Source organism: Nerophis lumbriciformis, linkage group LG05 (genome assembly GCF_033978685.3).
Source record: "Nerophis lumbriciformis linkage group LG05, RoL_Nlum_v2.1, whole genome shotgun sequence".
Classification (NCBI taxonomy): domain Eukaryota; kingdom Metazoa; phylum Chordata; class Actinopteri; order Syngnathiformes; family Syngnathidae; genus Nerophis; species Nerophis lumbriciformis.
Window position 1 is genome coordinate 3,231,489 of NC_084552.2, and position 16,012 is coordinate 3,247,500.

The 16,012-nt window shown below is 32.6% G+C and overlaps 1 protein-coding gene across 1 annotated transcript in view; it reads right to left on the reverse strand.

The window, feature by feature from the left end:
• The window catches only part of foxp2 (forkhead box P2), a 476,912-nt gene that overhangs the window by 266,184 nt on the left and 194,716 nt on the right, over positions 1–16,012 (reverse strand). The window contains exon 4 of the mRNA XM_061961406.1: positions 15,356–15,548. Within this exon, the coding sequence (XP_061817390.1) occupies positions 15,356–15,538 (183 nt within the window). The 5' untranslated portion in view covers positions 15,539–15,548. The remainder of the gene's footprint in view (positions 1–15,355; positions 15,549–16,012) is intronic.

A 16,012-nucleotide genomic window follows, 5' to 3' on the forward strand; every position in this document is an offset into this window, starting at 1 on the left:
TTCCGCTTTTTAAGGCGGTTTGTCATAGCGTTTTTAGCATTCAATCAGACATTATTGTGAGGTTTTGTGTTAGTGTTCCTGTTTTTCGTTTGTTTGTTGTTGTTGTTTGTTTTGGGTTTTTTTAATCACTCATGCTCACATGATTCCACTGTCTTTCGGTGGGGGGCTTTTTCGTTCATATTTCGTTGTGTTTGTTGCGTTTCGCTTGATTGTAAAATATGTCGGTCGAGAGGGGGTGTGACGTTCATATGTTGTCAATATTCAGTGTTTTATCTTTCATAGTTAATATTGTAAATCCCACATTCTTTATTTTCATGTACATTCTGGGTGTCTCATTCAGTAAAAAAATAAAAAATTCCATTCCGCTTTTTAAGGCGGTTTGTCATAGCGTTTTTAGCATTCAATCATACATTATTGTGAGATTTTGTGTTAGTGTTCCTTTTTGTTTGTTTGTTTGTTTTGTGTTTTTTTTATCACTCACATTCACATGAGTCCACTGTCTTTCGGTGGGGTTTTTTTCGTTCATATTTCGTTGTGTTTGTTGCGTTTCGCTTGATTGTAAAATATGTCGATCGAGAGGGGGTGTGACGTTCATATGTTGTCAATATTCAGTGTTTTATCTTTCATAGTTGATATTGTAAATCCCACATTCTTTATTTTCATGTACATTCTGGGTGTCTCATTCAGTAAAAAATTTTTTAATTTCGTTCCGCATTTTAAGGCGGTTTGTCATAACGTTTTTAGCATTCAATCAGACATTATTGTGAGGTTTTGTGTTCGTGTTCCTGTTTTTTGTTTGTTTGTTGTTGTTGTTTGTTTTGGTTTTTTTGCGTAATCTGTTGAATCGCTTAAGCCGCTGAAATCCGAGTCTGAATCCGAGCTAATGTCGCTATATCTTGCTGTTGTATGCGCCATGTTTGTTTGTGTTGGCATCACTATGTGACGTCACAGGAAAATGGACGGGTGTATATAACGATGGTTATTGCGTGATGGGTAAAATTTTGAAAAAAACTTCGAAAAATAAAATAAACCACTGGGAACTGATTTTTAATGGTTTTAACCCTTCTGAATTTGTGATAATGTTCCCCTTTAAATTCCATGTTGGTAAACAAAACTGTCTTTGAGGCTGAATTATCCCAAAACTCCCATTAAACAACTTTCAGGGTTGTTTCAGTATGGCTTGTATTCGACGTCCTTTGTTTGCATTGCATATTTTGTGGGGGAGGATTTAAAAAAAAAAAAAAAGTGCTACGTTGAAAAATTGCTCCGGTGTAACTTAGCCCTACGAGGTCCAATCTAAGGCGAGAGACCTTAAGATGCTGATTTTCTAATTATAGCTGCAGGTGGTATTTGGGAAGCTGCTAGGTAATGGCAGAACCCAGAGGGACATGTGGGGGGGGAGAATTCATCAGTGCTTATTATTAATCATCCCTCCAGCAGCGTGATGAGAGACTGCAGCTTCTTATACCCGCCGGACCACTCAATGTCAAATATGGAAGGAAAATTAGAGCCCTGCAAATAGTCTGATGCTCGGTAAACAGCCATGCATGCGTGCTGTCATTCACGCAGAGAGCCTCCCTTCCTTCGCTCGCGTGTCAAACAATACAAGCAAATGCATCCTCCATCTTTTGTCTGTGGATGGACCTTTTTGTGCAGTGTGTGTGTGTGTGCGCGCGCGCGCGAGTGAAGTTAACAGCACAAGGGCCCAGGATTTTTAAAAAGCCTCCAGAGACCTGTTAGCTGGACTGCTCATTTCAATGTGTCTGTTTCTGGGTTGGAAGAAGGCACGACGGGCCGGCCTCTTTTTATAAAGCGTGCACACACACACACACACACACACACACACACACACACACACACACACACACACACACACACACACACCCCGGAACAAGCTCTTAGTCAATTTGAGAGTACACTAACTAGTAAGGGTGCACAAAAAAAATCGATTCATTTCCAAATCGCGGTTTGTTTTCATCCCGATTCTAAATAGATTCATAATTTTCAAAAATCAATTAAAAAATCCAAAAATAAGTACAAATTTTTATTTTTTTTCTTACAAGAATACATGTTTTTGAAAGATTTCTTGGTCATCCCCATTCGAAATGGATTCATAATTTTCAAAAAAAAAAAATAAAAAAAAAATGTATATGTATTTTAAAACATTTTTCATGCAAGAATACATGTTTTAGAAAGACCGATTCTAATTCAATTCATCATTTAAAAAAAAATTCTACATTAAATAAATTATAATTACAAGAACACATTTTTTTTTAGAAAAAAAAGAATTGTTTCATCCCGATTCTAAATCGATTCATAATTTTCAAATATCAATTCAAAAATACAATTTTTTTTTTTTCTTACAAGAATAAATGTTTTTGAAAGATTTCTCGGTCATCAAAAATCAGTTAAACATTTTTTTTCAAAACAACAAAAATACAAAATAAAATAATTAATAATTACAAGAACAAAGTTTAAAAAAAAAAAAAAAAAAAAAAGTTTCATCCCGATTCTAAATCAATTCATAATTTTTATTTTTTTATTTTTTTTAATTCTAAAAAAAATTTTTTTCTTACAAGAGTACATTTTTTTCGAAAAACTTCTTATTTATCCCATTTCTAAATCTAAATTCTAAATTTTGGGTAAAAAAATTGTTTTCATCCCGGTTCGATTCATAATTTTCAAAAATCAATTTAAAAAATAAATACAAATATTTTAAAACATTTTTCATACAAGAATACATGTTTTAGAAAGACTCCTTATTCATACCGATTCTAAATCAATTCATCATTTTCAAAAAAATTCTAAATTAAATAAATTATAATTACAAGAACACACATTTTTGTTTCATCCCGATTCTAAATCGATTCATAATTTTCAAAAATCAATTCAAAAATAAGTACAAACATTTTTTTTTTCTTGTAAGAATACATGTTTTTGAAAGATTTCTCGGTCATCCCGATTCTAAATGTATTCATAGTTTTCAAAAAGCAATTAAAAAATCCCCAAATAAGTACAAAAAATGTGTATTTTTTTTCTTACAAGAATACATGTTTTTGAAAGATTTCTTGGTCATCCCCATTCTAAATGGATTCATAATTTTCAAAAATAAATTTAAAAAAATATATATATATATTTTAAAACATTTTTCATGCAAGAATACATGTTTTAGAAAGACTCCTTATTCATACCGATTCTAAATCAATTCATCATTTTCAAAAAAATTCTAAATTAAATAAATTATAATTACAAGAACACATTTTTTTTTTTTTTTAACATTATTGTTTCATCCCGATTCTAAATCGATTCATAATTTTCAAAAATCAATTCAAAAATAAGTACAAACATTTTTTATTTTTTTTTATAAGGATACATGTTTTTGAAAGATTTCTTGGTCATCCCGATTCTAAATGGATTCATAATTTTCAAAAATCAATTAAAAAATCCAAAAATAAGTACAAATTTTTTATTTTTTTTCTTACAACAATACATGTTTTTGAAAGATTTCTTGGTCATCCCGATTCTAAATGGATTCATAATTTTCAAAAATAAATTTAAAAAATATATATATATATATTTTAAAACATTTTTCATGCAAGAATACATGTTTTAGAAAGACTCCTTATTCATACCGATTCTAAATCAATTCATCATTTTCAAAAAAATTCTAAATTAAATAAATTATAATTACAAGAACAAATTTTTTTTTTTTTTAAACAGTTTTGTTTCATCCCGATTCTAAATGGATTCATAATTTTCAAAAATCAATTAAAAAATCCAAAAATAAGTACACATTTTAATTTTTTTTCTTACAAGAACACATGTTTTTGAAAGATTTCTTGGTCATCCCCATTCTAAATGGATTCATAATTTTCAAAAATAAATTTAAAAAATATATATATATATATTTTAAAACATTTTTCATGCAAGAATACATGTTTTAGAAAGACTCCTTATTCATACCGATTCTAAATCAATTAATCATTTTCAAAAAAATTCTAAATTAAATAAATTATAATTACAAGAACACATTTTTTTTTTTTTTTTAAACATTTTTGTTTCATCCCGATTCTAAATCGATTCATAATTTTCAAAAATCAATTCAAAAATAAGTACAAACATTTTTTTTTTTTTTTTATAAGGATACATGTTTTTGAAAGATTTCTTGGTCATCCCGATTCTAAATGGATTCATAATTTTCAAAAATCAATTAAAAAATCCAAAAATAAGTACAAATTTTTATTTTTTTTTATTTTTTCTTTAAAGATTTCTTGGTCATCCCCATTCTAAATGGATTCATAATTTTCAAAAATAAATTTAAAAAATATATATATATATTTTAAAACATTTTTCATGCAAGAATACATGTTTTAGAAAGAGTCCTTATTCATACTGATTCTAAATCAATTCATCATTTTCAAAAAAATACCAAATTAAATAAATTATAATTACAAGAACACATTTTTTTTTTTTTTTAACATTTTTGTTTCATCCCGATTCTAAATTGATTCATAATTTTCAAAATTCAATTCAAAAATAAGTACAAAAATGTTTTTCTTTTCTTATAAGAATACATGTTTTTGAAAGATTTCTCGGTCATCCCGATTCTAAATGGATTCATAATTTTCAAAAATCAGTTAAAAAATGTTTTTCAAAACAACAAAAATACAAAATAAAATGATTAATAATTACAAGAACAAAGTTTAAAAAAATAAAAATAAAAATAAAAAAGTTTCATCCCGATTCTAAATCAATTCATAATTTAATTTTTTTATTTTTTTTTTATTCTAAAATTCTTATTTTTTTCTTACAAGAGTAAAAAAAATTTGAAAAACTTCTTATTTATCCCAATTCTAAATCTAAATTCTAAATTTTTGGGAAAAAAATGTGTTTCACCCCGATTCGATTTATAATTTTCAAAAATCAATTTAAAAAATAAATACAAATATTTTAAAACATTTTTCATGCAAGAATACATGTTTTAGAAAGACTCCTTATTCATGCCGATTCTAAATCAATTCATCATTTTCCAAAAAATACAAAATCAAATACGTTGTAATTACAAGAATACATTTTTTTTTAGAAAAATAAATTGTGTCATCCCGATTCGAAATCGATTCATGATTTTCAAAAATCCAAAAATAAGTACAAAAATATTTTTTTTTCTTACAAAAACAAATGTTTTTGAAAGATTTCTTGGTCATCCCGGTTCTAAATTTCATGCAAGAATACATGTTTTAGAAAGACTTCTAAGTACACATTATTTTAAAAAAAAACCAAATTGTTCCATCCCGATTCTAAATGGATTCATAATTTTCAAAAATCAATTGAAAACATTTTTATTTTTATTTTAAAACATTTTTCATGCAAGAATACATGTTTTAGAAAGAGTTCATTCATACCAATTCTAAATCAATTAATAATTTTCAAAAAAATACAAAATAAAATAATTAATAATTAGAAGAACACAGTTAAAAAAAAGAAAAAAAAAGTTTCATCCTGATTCTAAATCAAATCATAAAAAATAAAAATCTATTTTTTTTTTCTTACAAGGGTAAAACATTTTTGAAAAACTTCTTATTTTTCCCGATCCTAAAACAATTCATAATTAAATTAAATAAATCATAATTAGAAGAATAGTTTTTTGAAAAAACCATTTGTTTCATCCCGATTCTAAATCGATTCATAATTTTCAAAAATCTATTGAAAAACCAAATACAATTTAAAAAAGTACAAAATGATATTCTTTTCTTACAAGAATAAACATTTTAGAAAGACTTCTTACTCATCCCAATTATACAAACGTGTAAATCGATTCATAATTTTCAAAAATAAAATTTTTAAAATATATACAAATTTTACAAAAAATACAAAAACATTTTTCATGCAAGAATATTTTTTTAGAAAGACTTCCAAGTCAATTCATAATTAAAACAAAAAATACAATAAAATAAAATAATTACAAAAATAAGAATTTTTAGAAAAATGTTTTTCATCTCGATTTTAAATCAATTCATAATCCCACCCCACCCCCCCCAAAAAAAAATAAAAATAATATTTACTCAAAAAATATATATATTTTGTCTTTCAAGAATACATTTAAAAAAAAAAGTATTTTCAGGTCATCTCCATGCAACCAGAAAGAGCTTGTCTAACCTGTACCCTGCTTTGAAAAATGTAATTTATATTCATTATACCAAAAAATACATTGCGAGAATCGATTTGAATCAAGAATCTATTCTGAATCCAATCGTCACCCAGGAATCCGAATCTTAGTTTATTATTATTCTTCGGTCAATGGTCAACAAAATAAACAAACAGTTGTACATTCATAGATTGAAAATGAAAATGAAAATGTTGCAGACCGAAAGTGTTTAGGCTGAAGTTGAACACTTAATCGAATCGTTATGGCTCCCAAAGATTCACACCCCTAACCAGACATTTTATTTACTATCTTAGCTCTGTCGTTTTGTTATTCCAAACCCTCCTTCAATGCTTTACGAGTATTTCATGTGGGATATAAATATATAAATACGTAAAAATGCCGAGTGCCACCTCCACCAAACTCCCTTCAACTCTTCGAGAGTCATGGCGGCGAGAGGCAGAGGAGTGACCCCAATCAGGTGTGTGTGTGTGTGTGTAGAAAGAGTGGCGGCGTGGCGATAAAGAGCGGCCGTTTGACGCCGCCAGCACCACCGCTGGACTGGCGGGTGCATGGGGTGGGTGAGGGATGGCATGAGGGGCCTGGAGGACATGCTTCATTTTGCTACACTGACTCCCACCACCCTGCAAACACCACCACGGGGCTTCAGCTGCCTCCACACACACACACACACACACACACACACACACACATACGAATGCATGGAAATGGCCACCAAACCCAAAAGGAGGACACAACCCCATGAGCGGACCCCCTTGACCTGATCCCCCGCTGCTCTTTTGGCTAACTGTCAAAGCCATCATTCACCGTGAAAAGACAACAACAGGCACTTTTGCTCCGCTGGCGCCTGACTTTGACGAATACCCTCACACACACACACACATTCTTGTATTTGTTACCTTCTTGAGACCTGCGAAAAATGCCTAACTCTTTAGGACCACCCTTTCGAGATATATAAAGATTTGTATTTAAACCATTAATAATATATGCATACTATGCAAATATAAAAAACGCTTATTGTGAAAAATGAGTTGGAATTTCACAAGAAAAACTTGGAATTTTGGCAGTATTATGATACAAGTCGTCATTTTACAAAACTTTACCAGAAAAATTGAACATTTGCGCAATGTTATGATAAAAGTTGGATTTTTTCTCAATAACTGTCGCAATTTTACAAGAAAAAGCTGAACATTTTGGCAATTTTTATGAAAAGAGAAAAAATTTTACTCGACAAATTTCCCAATTTTATAAGAAAACATTCACATTTTGGCAATGTTATAATATAATCAGAATTTTACTTGACAAAAGTCATAATTTTAGTAAAAAAAATGTCACTGTTTTACAAGAACAACAAAAAAAAATTGGCAATATTGTGATAAGTCAGAATTTTATGTGACACATGTCACCGTTTTGCATTAAAAAGTAATCATTTTACATAAAAAAAAGTAATAATTTTACGAGAAAATATTGCAATATCACAGAAACAGAAATAATATGAGGAATGGTTCCCAATTTTACAAGAGAAAAGTCGACACATTGTGAGAAAAAGACTGATTTTAGTTCTTTTTTTTGAAATTTTTGTTTTGTAATTGTTTTTTAATCTTTATTATTTATGTCAAGTTATTACAGTATGTCTCTATATACATATTTATTTTATTTTATTTAAATTCATTTTGGCCAAAGGGGGCGCATTTCAATTTCTTACACACACTTGTTATTTCATATGTTGACCAAAGGGGGAGCACTTCTAATTTTTACACACACTTGTAACAGAAATTATATGAGGAATGGTTCCCAATTTTATAAGAGAAAAGTCAACACATTGTGAGAAAAAGACAGATTTTAGTTCTTTTTTTTTTTCTTTTTTTTTGGGGGGGGGAATTTTTGGTTCGTTATTTACTTCAAGTTATCAGTATGTCTCTATATACATATTTATTTTATTTTATTTAAATTCATTTTGGCCAAAGGGGGCGCATTTCAATTTCTTACACACACTAATATGTTGGCCAAAGGGGGAGCACTTCAATTTTTTACACACACTTGTTATTTCATATGTTGACAAGAGGGGGGAGCACTTTTAAAACCGACACGCAGTCAATTTGAAAAATCCCTCCACTCTAATTTTGATAGATTTCACCACTAGGGGTGCAAATGAGACATTCTCTATTAGATGCGTTTTGCATGAAAAAGTAATCATTTTACATAAAAAAGTAATCATTTTACGAGAAAATATTGCAATATCACAGAAACAGAAATAATATGAGGAATGGCTCCCAATTTTATAAGAGAAAAGTCAACACATTGTGAGAAAAAGACAGATTTTAGTTCTTTTTTTTTTGGGGGGGGGCGGAATTTTTGGTTCGTTATTTACTTCAAGTTATCAGTATGTCTCTATATACATATTTATTTTATTTTATTTAAATTCATTTTGGCCAAAGGGGGCAAATTTCAATTTCTTACACACACTTGTTATTTCATATGTTGACCAAAGGGGGAGCACTTCTAATTTTTACACACACTTGTTATTTCATATGTTGACAAGAGGGGGGAACACTTTTAAACAGGGGCACCGAAAAGGGTGGGGGGGTAAAGGAGACGGATTCTAGGGGCCCATGATGGAGGGGGGGGGGGGGGGGGGCAGAGAGGCCCCTAATGATGATGAAATTATAATACAGAAAAAATAATGACACTGTGTTGGGGGCCCTGTAAAGATTATTTTCATGGGGCCCAAAATTCCTAGCGGCGCGCAGTCAATTTGAAAAATCCCTCCACTCTAATTTTTGATAGATTTCACCACTAGGGGTGCAAATGAGACATTCTCTATTAGATGCAATGGTTTTCCGTATTGGGATCATGATGTACAGTGGGGCAAAAAAGTATTTAGTCAGCCACCAATTGTGCAAGTTCTCCCACTAAAATGATGACAGAGGTCTGTAATTTTCATCATAGGTACACTTCAACTGTGAGAGACAGAATGTGAAAAAAAATCCAGGAATTCACATTGAAGGATTTTTAAAGAATTTATTTGTAAATTATGGTGGAAAATAAGTATTTGGTCAATAACAAAAATTCAACTCAATACTTTGTAATATAACCTTTGTTGGCAATAACAGAGGTCAAACGATTACTATAGGTCTTTACCAGGTTTGCACACACAGTAGCTGGTATTTTGGCCCATTCCTCCATGCAGATCTTCTCGAGAGCAGTGATGTTTTGGGGCTGTCGCCGAGCAACACGAACTTTCAACTCTCTCCACAGATTTTCTATGGGGTTGAGGTCTGGAGACTGGCTAGGCCACTCCAGGACTTTCAAATGCTTCTTACGGAGCCACTCCTTCGTTGCCCGGGCGGTGTGTTTGGGATCATTGTCATGCTGGAAGACCCAGCCACGTTTCATCTTCAAAGCTCTTACTGATGGAAGGAGGTTTTGGCTCAAAATCTCACGATACATGGCCCCATTCATTCTTTCCTTAACACGGATCAGTCGGCCTGTCCCCTTAGCAGAAAAACAGCCCCAAAGCAGGATGTTTCCACCCCCATGCTTCACAGTAGGTATGGTGTTCTTGGGATGCAACTCAGTATTCTTCTTCCTCCAAACACGACGAGTTGAGTTTATACCAAAAAGTTCTATTTTGGTTTCATCTGACCACATGACATTCTCCCAATCATCCATGTGCTCTCTGGCAAACTTCAGACGGGCCTGGACATGCACTGGCTTAAGCAGGGGGACACGTCTGGCATTGCAGGATTGGATTCCCTGTCGGCGTAGTGTGTTACTGATGGTAACCTTTGTTACTTTGGTCTCAGCTCTCTGCAGGTCATTCACCAAGTTCCCCCGTGTGGTTCTGGGATTTTTGCTCACCGTTCTCATGATCATTTTGACCCCACGGGATGAGATCTTGCGTGGAGCCCCAGATCGAGGGAGATTATCAGTGGTCTTGCATGTCTTCCAATTTTCTGATAATTGCTCCCACAGTTAATTTTTTCACACCAAGCTACTTGCCTATTGTAGATTCACTCTTCACAGTCTGGTGCAGGTCTACAATTATTTTCCTGGTGTCCTTCGACAGCTTTTTGGTCTTGGCCATAGTGGAGTTTGGAGTCTGACTGTTTGAGGCTGTGGACAGGTGTCTTTTATACAGATAACAAGTTCAAACAGGTGCCATTAAGACAGGTAACAAGTGGAGGACCGAAGAGCTTCTTAAAGAAGAAGTTACAGGTCTGTGAGAGCCAGAGATCTTCCTTGTTTGAAGTGACCAAATACTTATTTTCCACCATAATTTACAAATAAATTCAGCCCCAAAACATCACTGCTCTCGAGAAGATCTGCATGGAGGAATGGGCCAAAATACCAGCTACTGTGTGTGCAAACCTGGTAGAGACCTATAGTAATCGTTTGACCTCTGTTATTGCCAACAAAGGTTATATTACAAAGTATTGAGTTGAATTTTTGTTATTGACCAAATACTTATTTTCCACCATAATTTACAAATAAATTCTTTAAAATTCCTACAATGTGAATTCCTGGATTTTTTTCCCACATTCTGTCTCTCACAGTTGAAGTGTACCTATGATGGAAATGACAGACCTCTGTCATCATTTTAAGTGGGAGAACTTGCACAATCGGTGGCTGACTAAATACTTTTTTGCCCCACTGTACATACTATGCAAATATAAAAAAGCTTATAGTGAAAAATGAGTTGGAATTTCACAAGAAAAACTTGGAATTTTGGCAGTATTATAATAAAAGTCGTCATTTTACTCAACGCGAGTCAAAACTTTACCAGAAAAATTGAACATTTGCGCAATGTTATGATAAAAGTTGGATTTTTCCTCGATAACAGTCGCAATTTTACAAGAAAAAGCTGTACATTTTGACAATTTTTATGAAAAGAGCCGTAATTTTACTCGACAAAAGTCACAATTTTATAAGAAAACATTCACATTTTGGCAATGTTATAATAAAAATCTGAATTTTACTTGACAAAAGTCATCATTTTACTCCAAAAAAATGTCTCTGTTTTACAAAAACAACAAAAAAATTGGCAATATTCTAATGAGTCAGAAATGTATGTGACACGTGTCACTGTTTTGCATGAAAAAGTAATAATTTTACATAAAAAAGTAATGATTTTACGAGAAAATATTGCAATATCACAGAAACAGAAATAATATGGGAAACGGTTCCCAATTTTATAAGAGAAAAGTCGACACATTGTGGAAAAAAGACTGATTTTAGTTCTTTTTTTTTTTTTTTTTTTTTTGAATTTTTGGTTTGTTATTTACTACAAGTTATCAGTATGTCTCTATATACATATTTATTTTATTTTATTTTATTTAAATTCATTTTGGCCAAAGGGGGCGAATTTCAATTTCTTACACACACTTGTTATTTCATATGTTGACCAAAGGGGGAGCACTTCTAATTTTTACACACACTTGTTATTTCATATGTTGACAAGAGGGGGGAGCACTTTTAAAACCGACACACAGTCAATTTGAAAAATCCCTCCACTCTAATTTTGGTAGATTTCACCACTAGGGGTGCAAATGAGACATTCTCTATTAGATGCGTTTTGCATGAAAAAGTAATCATTTTACATAAATAAGTAATCATTTTACGAGAAAATATTGCAATATCACAGAAACAGAAATAATATGAGAAACGGTTCCCAATTTTAAAAGAGAAAAGTCGACACATTGTGAGAAAAAGACAGATTTTAGTTCTTTTTTTGGGGGGGGGGGGGATTTTTGGTTTGTAATTGTTTTTTAATCTTCATTATTTACTTCAAGTTATTACAGTATGTCTCTATATACATATTTATTTTATTTTATTTAAATTCATTTTGGCCAAAGGGGGCGCATTTCAATTTCTTACACACACTTGTTATTTCATATGTTGACCAAAGGGGGAGCACTTCTAATTTTTACACACACTTGTAACAGAAATAATATGAGGAATGGTTCCCAATTTTATAAGAGAAAAGTCAACACATTGTGAGAAAAAGACAGATTTTAGTTCTTTTTTTTTCTTTTTTTGGGGGGGAAATTTTTGGTTCGTTATTTACTTCAAGTTATTAGTATGTCTCTATATACATATTTACTTTATTTTATTTAAATTCATTTTGGCCAAAGGGGGCGCATTTCAATTTCTTACACACACTTGTTATTTCATATGTTGACCAAAGGGGGAGCACTTCTAATTTTTACACACACTTGTTATTTCATATGTTGACAAGAGGGGGGAGCACTTTTAAAACCGACAAGCAGTCAATTTGAAAAATCTCTCTACTCTAATTATGATAGATTTCACCACTAGGGGTGCAAATGAGACATTCTCTATTAGATGCAATGGTTTTCCGTATTGGGACCATGATTTATGTCCTAACTTGTTCACACCTCCTCATATGGAAGCTACTTTTCCTTGTTGATGTCTCAAGAATGGGACTAATACAAGAGCACACACACACACACACACACATTCTTGTATTTGTTACCTTCTTGAGTCCTGCGAAAAATGCCTAACTCTTTAGGACCACCCTTTCGAGATATATAAAGATTTTTATTTACAACATTAATAATATATGCATACTATGCAAATATAAAAACGCTTATTGTGAAAAATGAGTTGGAATTTCACAAGAAAAACTTGGAATTTTGGCAGTATTATAATAAAAGTCATCATTTTACTCATTGAGAGTCAAAACTTTACAAGAAAAATTGAACATTTGCGCAATGTTATGATAAAAGTTGGATTTTTCCTCGATAACAGTCGCAATTTTACAAGAAAAAGCTGAACATTTTGGCAATTTTTATGAAAAGAGCCGTAGTTTTACTCGACAAAAGTCACAATTTTATAAGAAAACATTCACATTTTGGCAATGTTATAATAATAATCTGAATTTAGTTTGGCAAAACGATGACAAAAGTCATCATTTTACTCAAAAAAATATTGTGATAAGTCAGAATTTTATGTGACACGTGTCACCGTTTTGCATAAAAAAGTAATCATTTTACATAAAAAAGTAATGATTTTACGAGAAAATATTGCAATATCACAGAAACAGAAATAATATGAGGAATGGCTCCCAATTTTATAAGAGTAATTGTTTTTTAATCTTCATTATTTACTTCAAGTTATTACAGTATGTCTCTATATACATATTTATTTATTTAATTTAAATTCATTTTGGCCAAAGGGGGCGCATTTCAATTTCTTACACACACTTGTTATTTCATATGTTGACCAAAGGGGGAGCACTTCAAATTTTTTACACACACTTGTTATTTCATATGTTGACAACAGGGAGGAGCACTTTTAAAAACGACACACAGTCAATTCACTCTAATTTTGATAGATTTCACCACTAGGGGTGCAAATGAGACATTCTCTAATAGATGCAATGGTTTTCCGTATTGGGACCATGATTTATGTCCTAACTTGTTCACACCTCCTCATATGGAAGCTACTTTTCCTTGTTGATGTCTCAAGAAGGGGGACAATACAAGAGCACACACACACACACACACACACAAACATTCTTGTATTTGTTACCTTCTTGAGACCTGCGAAAAATGCCTAACTCTTTAGGACCACCCTTTCGAGATATATAAAGATTTGTATTTACAATATTAATAATATATACATACTATGCAAATATAAAAACGCTTATTGTGAAAAATGAGTTGGAATTTCACAAGAAAAACTTGGAATTTTGGCAGTATTATAATAAAAGTCGTCATTTTACTCAACGCCAGTCAAAACTTTACCAGAAAAATTGAACATTTGCGCAATGTTATGATAAAAGTTGGATTTTTCCTCGATAACAGTCGCAATTTTGCAAGAAAAAGCTGAACATTTTGGCAATTTTTATGAAAAGAGCCGTAGTTTTACTCGACAAAAGTCACAATTTTATAAGAAAACATTCACATTTTGGCAATGTTATAATATAATCTGAATTTTACTTGACAAAAGTCATCATTTTACTCCAAAAAAATGTCTCTGTTTTACAAGAACAACAAAAAAATTGGCAATATTGTAATGAGTCAGAAATGTATGTACGTTTTGCATGAAAAAGTAATAATTTTACATAAAAAAGTAATGATTTTACGAGAAAATATTGCAATATCACAGAAACAGAAATAATATGAGGAATGGTTCCCAATTTTAAAAGACAAAAGTCGACACATTGTGGAAAAAAGACTGATTTTAGTTCTTTTTTTTTTTTTCTTTTTTTTTTCTTTCCATCCATCCATCCATTTTCTACCGCTTATTCCCTTTTGGGGTCGCGGGGGGCGCTGGAGCCTATCTCAGCTACAATCGGGCGGAAGGCGGGGTACACCCTGGACAAGTCGCCACCTCATCGCAGTTTTTTTTCTTTTTGGTTTGTTATTTACTACAAGTTATCAGTATGTCTCTATATACATATTTATTTTATTTTATTTTATTTAAATTCATTTTGGCCAAAGGGGGCGAATTTCAATTTCTTACACACACTTGTTATTTCATATGTTGGCCAAAGGGGGAGCACTTCAAATTTTTACACACACTTGTTATTTCATATGTTGACAAGAGGGGGGAGCACTTTTAAAACCGACACACAGTCAATTTGAAAAATCTCTCTACTCTAATTATGATAGATTTCACCACTAGGGGTGCAAATGAGACATTCTCTATTAGATGCAATGGTTTTCCGTATTGGGACCATGATTTATGTCCTAACTTGTTCACACCTCCTCATATGGAAGCTACTTTTCCTTGTTGATGTCTCAAGAAGGGGAACAATACAAGAGCGCACACACACACACACACACACACACACATGCGGCCAGCGCCATTCAAAATAGATGTGTTTTTAATTCAGTGCAAAATAAATCAGTAGGAAAGGAGCATTGGCCAAAGGTCTTATTGCTGCTTTGTAATGAAGAAGGGGGCCCTCTAGTGGCCACTAGCTTGCCCAGCATGCACACACACACACTCACTCATATGCAACATCACTGCAAATATAGCCAGAGAAAAAAAAAAAAAAAAAAAAAAAACTCCAAATAAACATATGACTAAGAGGTCCAAAGTGAGATGTGCCAGAGCCCACATTAGAGAAGAGGGGTGCATGGCATGGTACAGGTAGAGGGGTATAAAAAGGAGCGTGAGGGAAGAGCGGGTAGGGATGGGGGGGGGGGGAACACAACTTACCTGCTGTTGTTGCAGATGCAGCAGCTCGACTGTGCTTACTTCGCCGCTCGTGTCACCGCCACCGGCGCTTGATCGCCCATCTCTACCGCCAGCCTCTAATTGGCTGCTGCTTAGGGCGCTCATTCCATTTTGACTCATTGAACTGTTGCTTATTGTCTCTGTGGCCGACTCCTGCATCATCATGATTTAAAACCTAGAAGTGATTAAGAGGCACCGGTTAGGGCTCTTCGTACAATCCCCCCCCACCCTCCTTTTACTATATATATATTTTTGTATACATAAAGCATCCATTATCCTCACACATCCCCCCTTTTGCAAATTAAAGCATTTAAAGAAAGAGGATGGGGGGGGGGGATGCAAGAGTGAGCAATTATGCATTCATTGTGTAAATGAAGCAATACAAAGAGATGCACGTCCCGCTGCTGTTTGACAAGGACAGGGGGGGGGGGGGTGTATAAATGTGCTTTATATCCACTAAAAATCCAAGCGTAAATTAAATATTCAATAGTGCCACTCTAAATAATATAAAATATAATATGGAAATAAAGGCAAACATATGCCCGGGGACAATTAAAGCATATGTCATTTGGGCGCTGAAATGTTTTGTTCCTGCAGGATTTTTTTTTTTTGAGTGCAGGCTAAATAATGACCGGGACA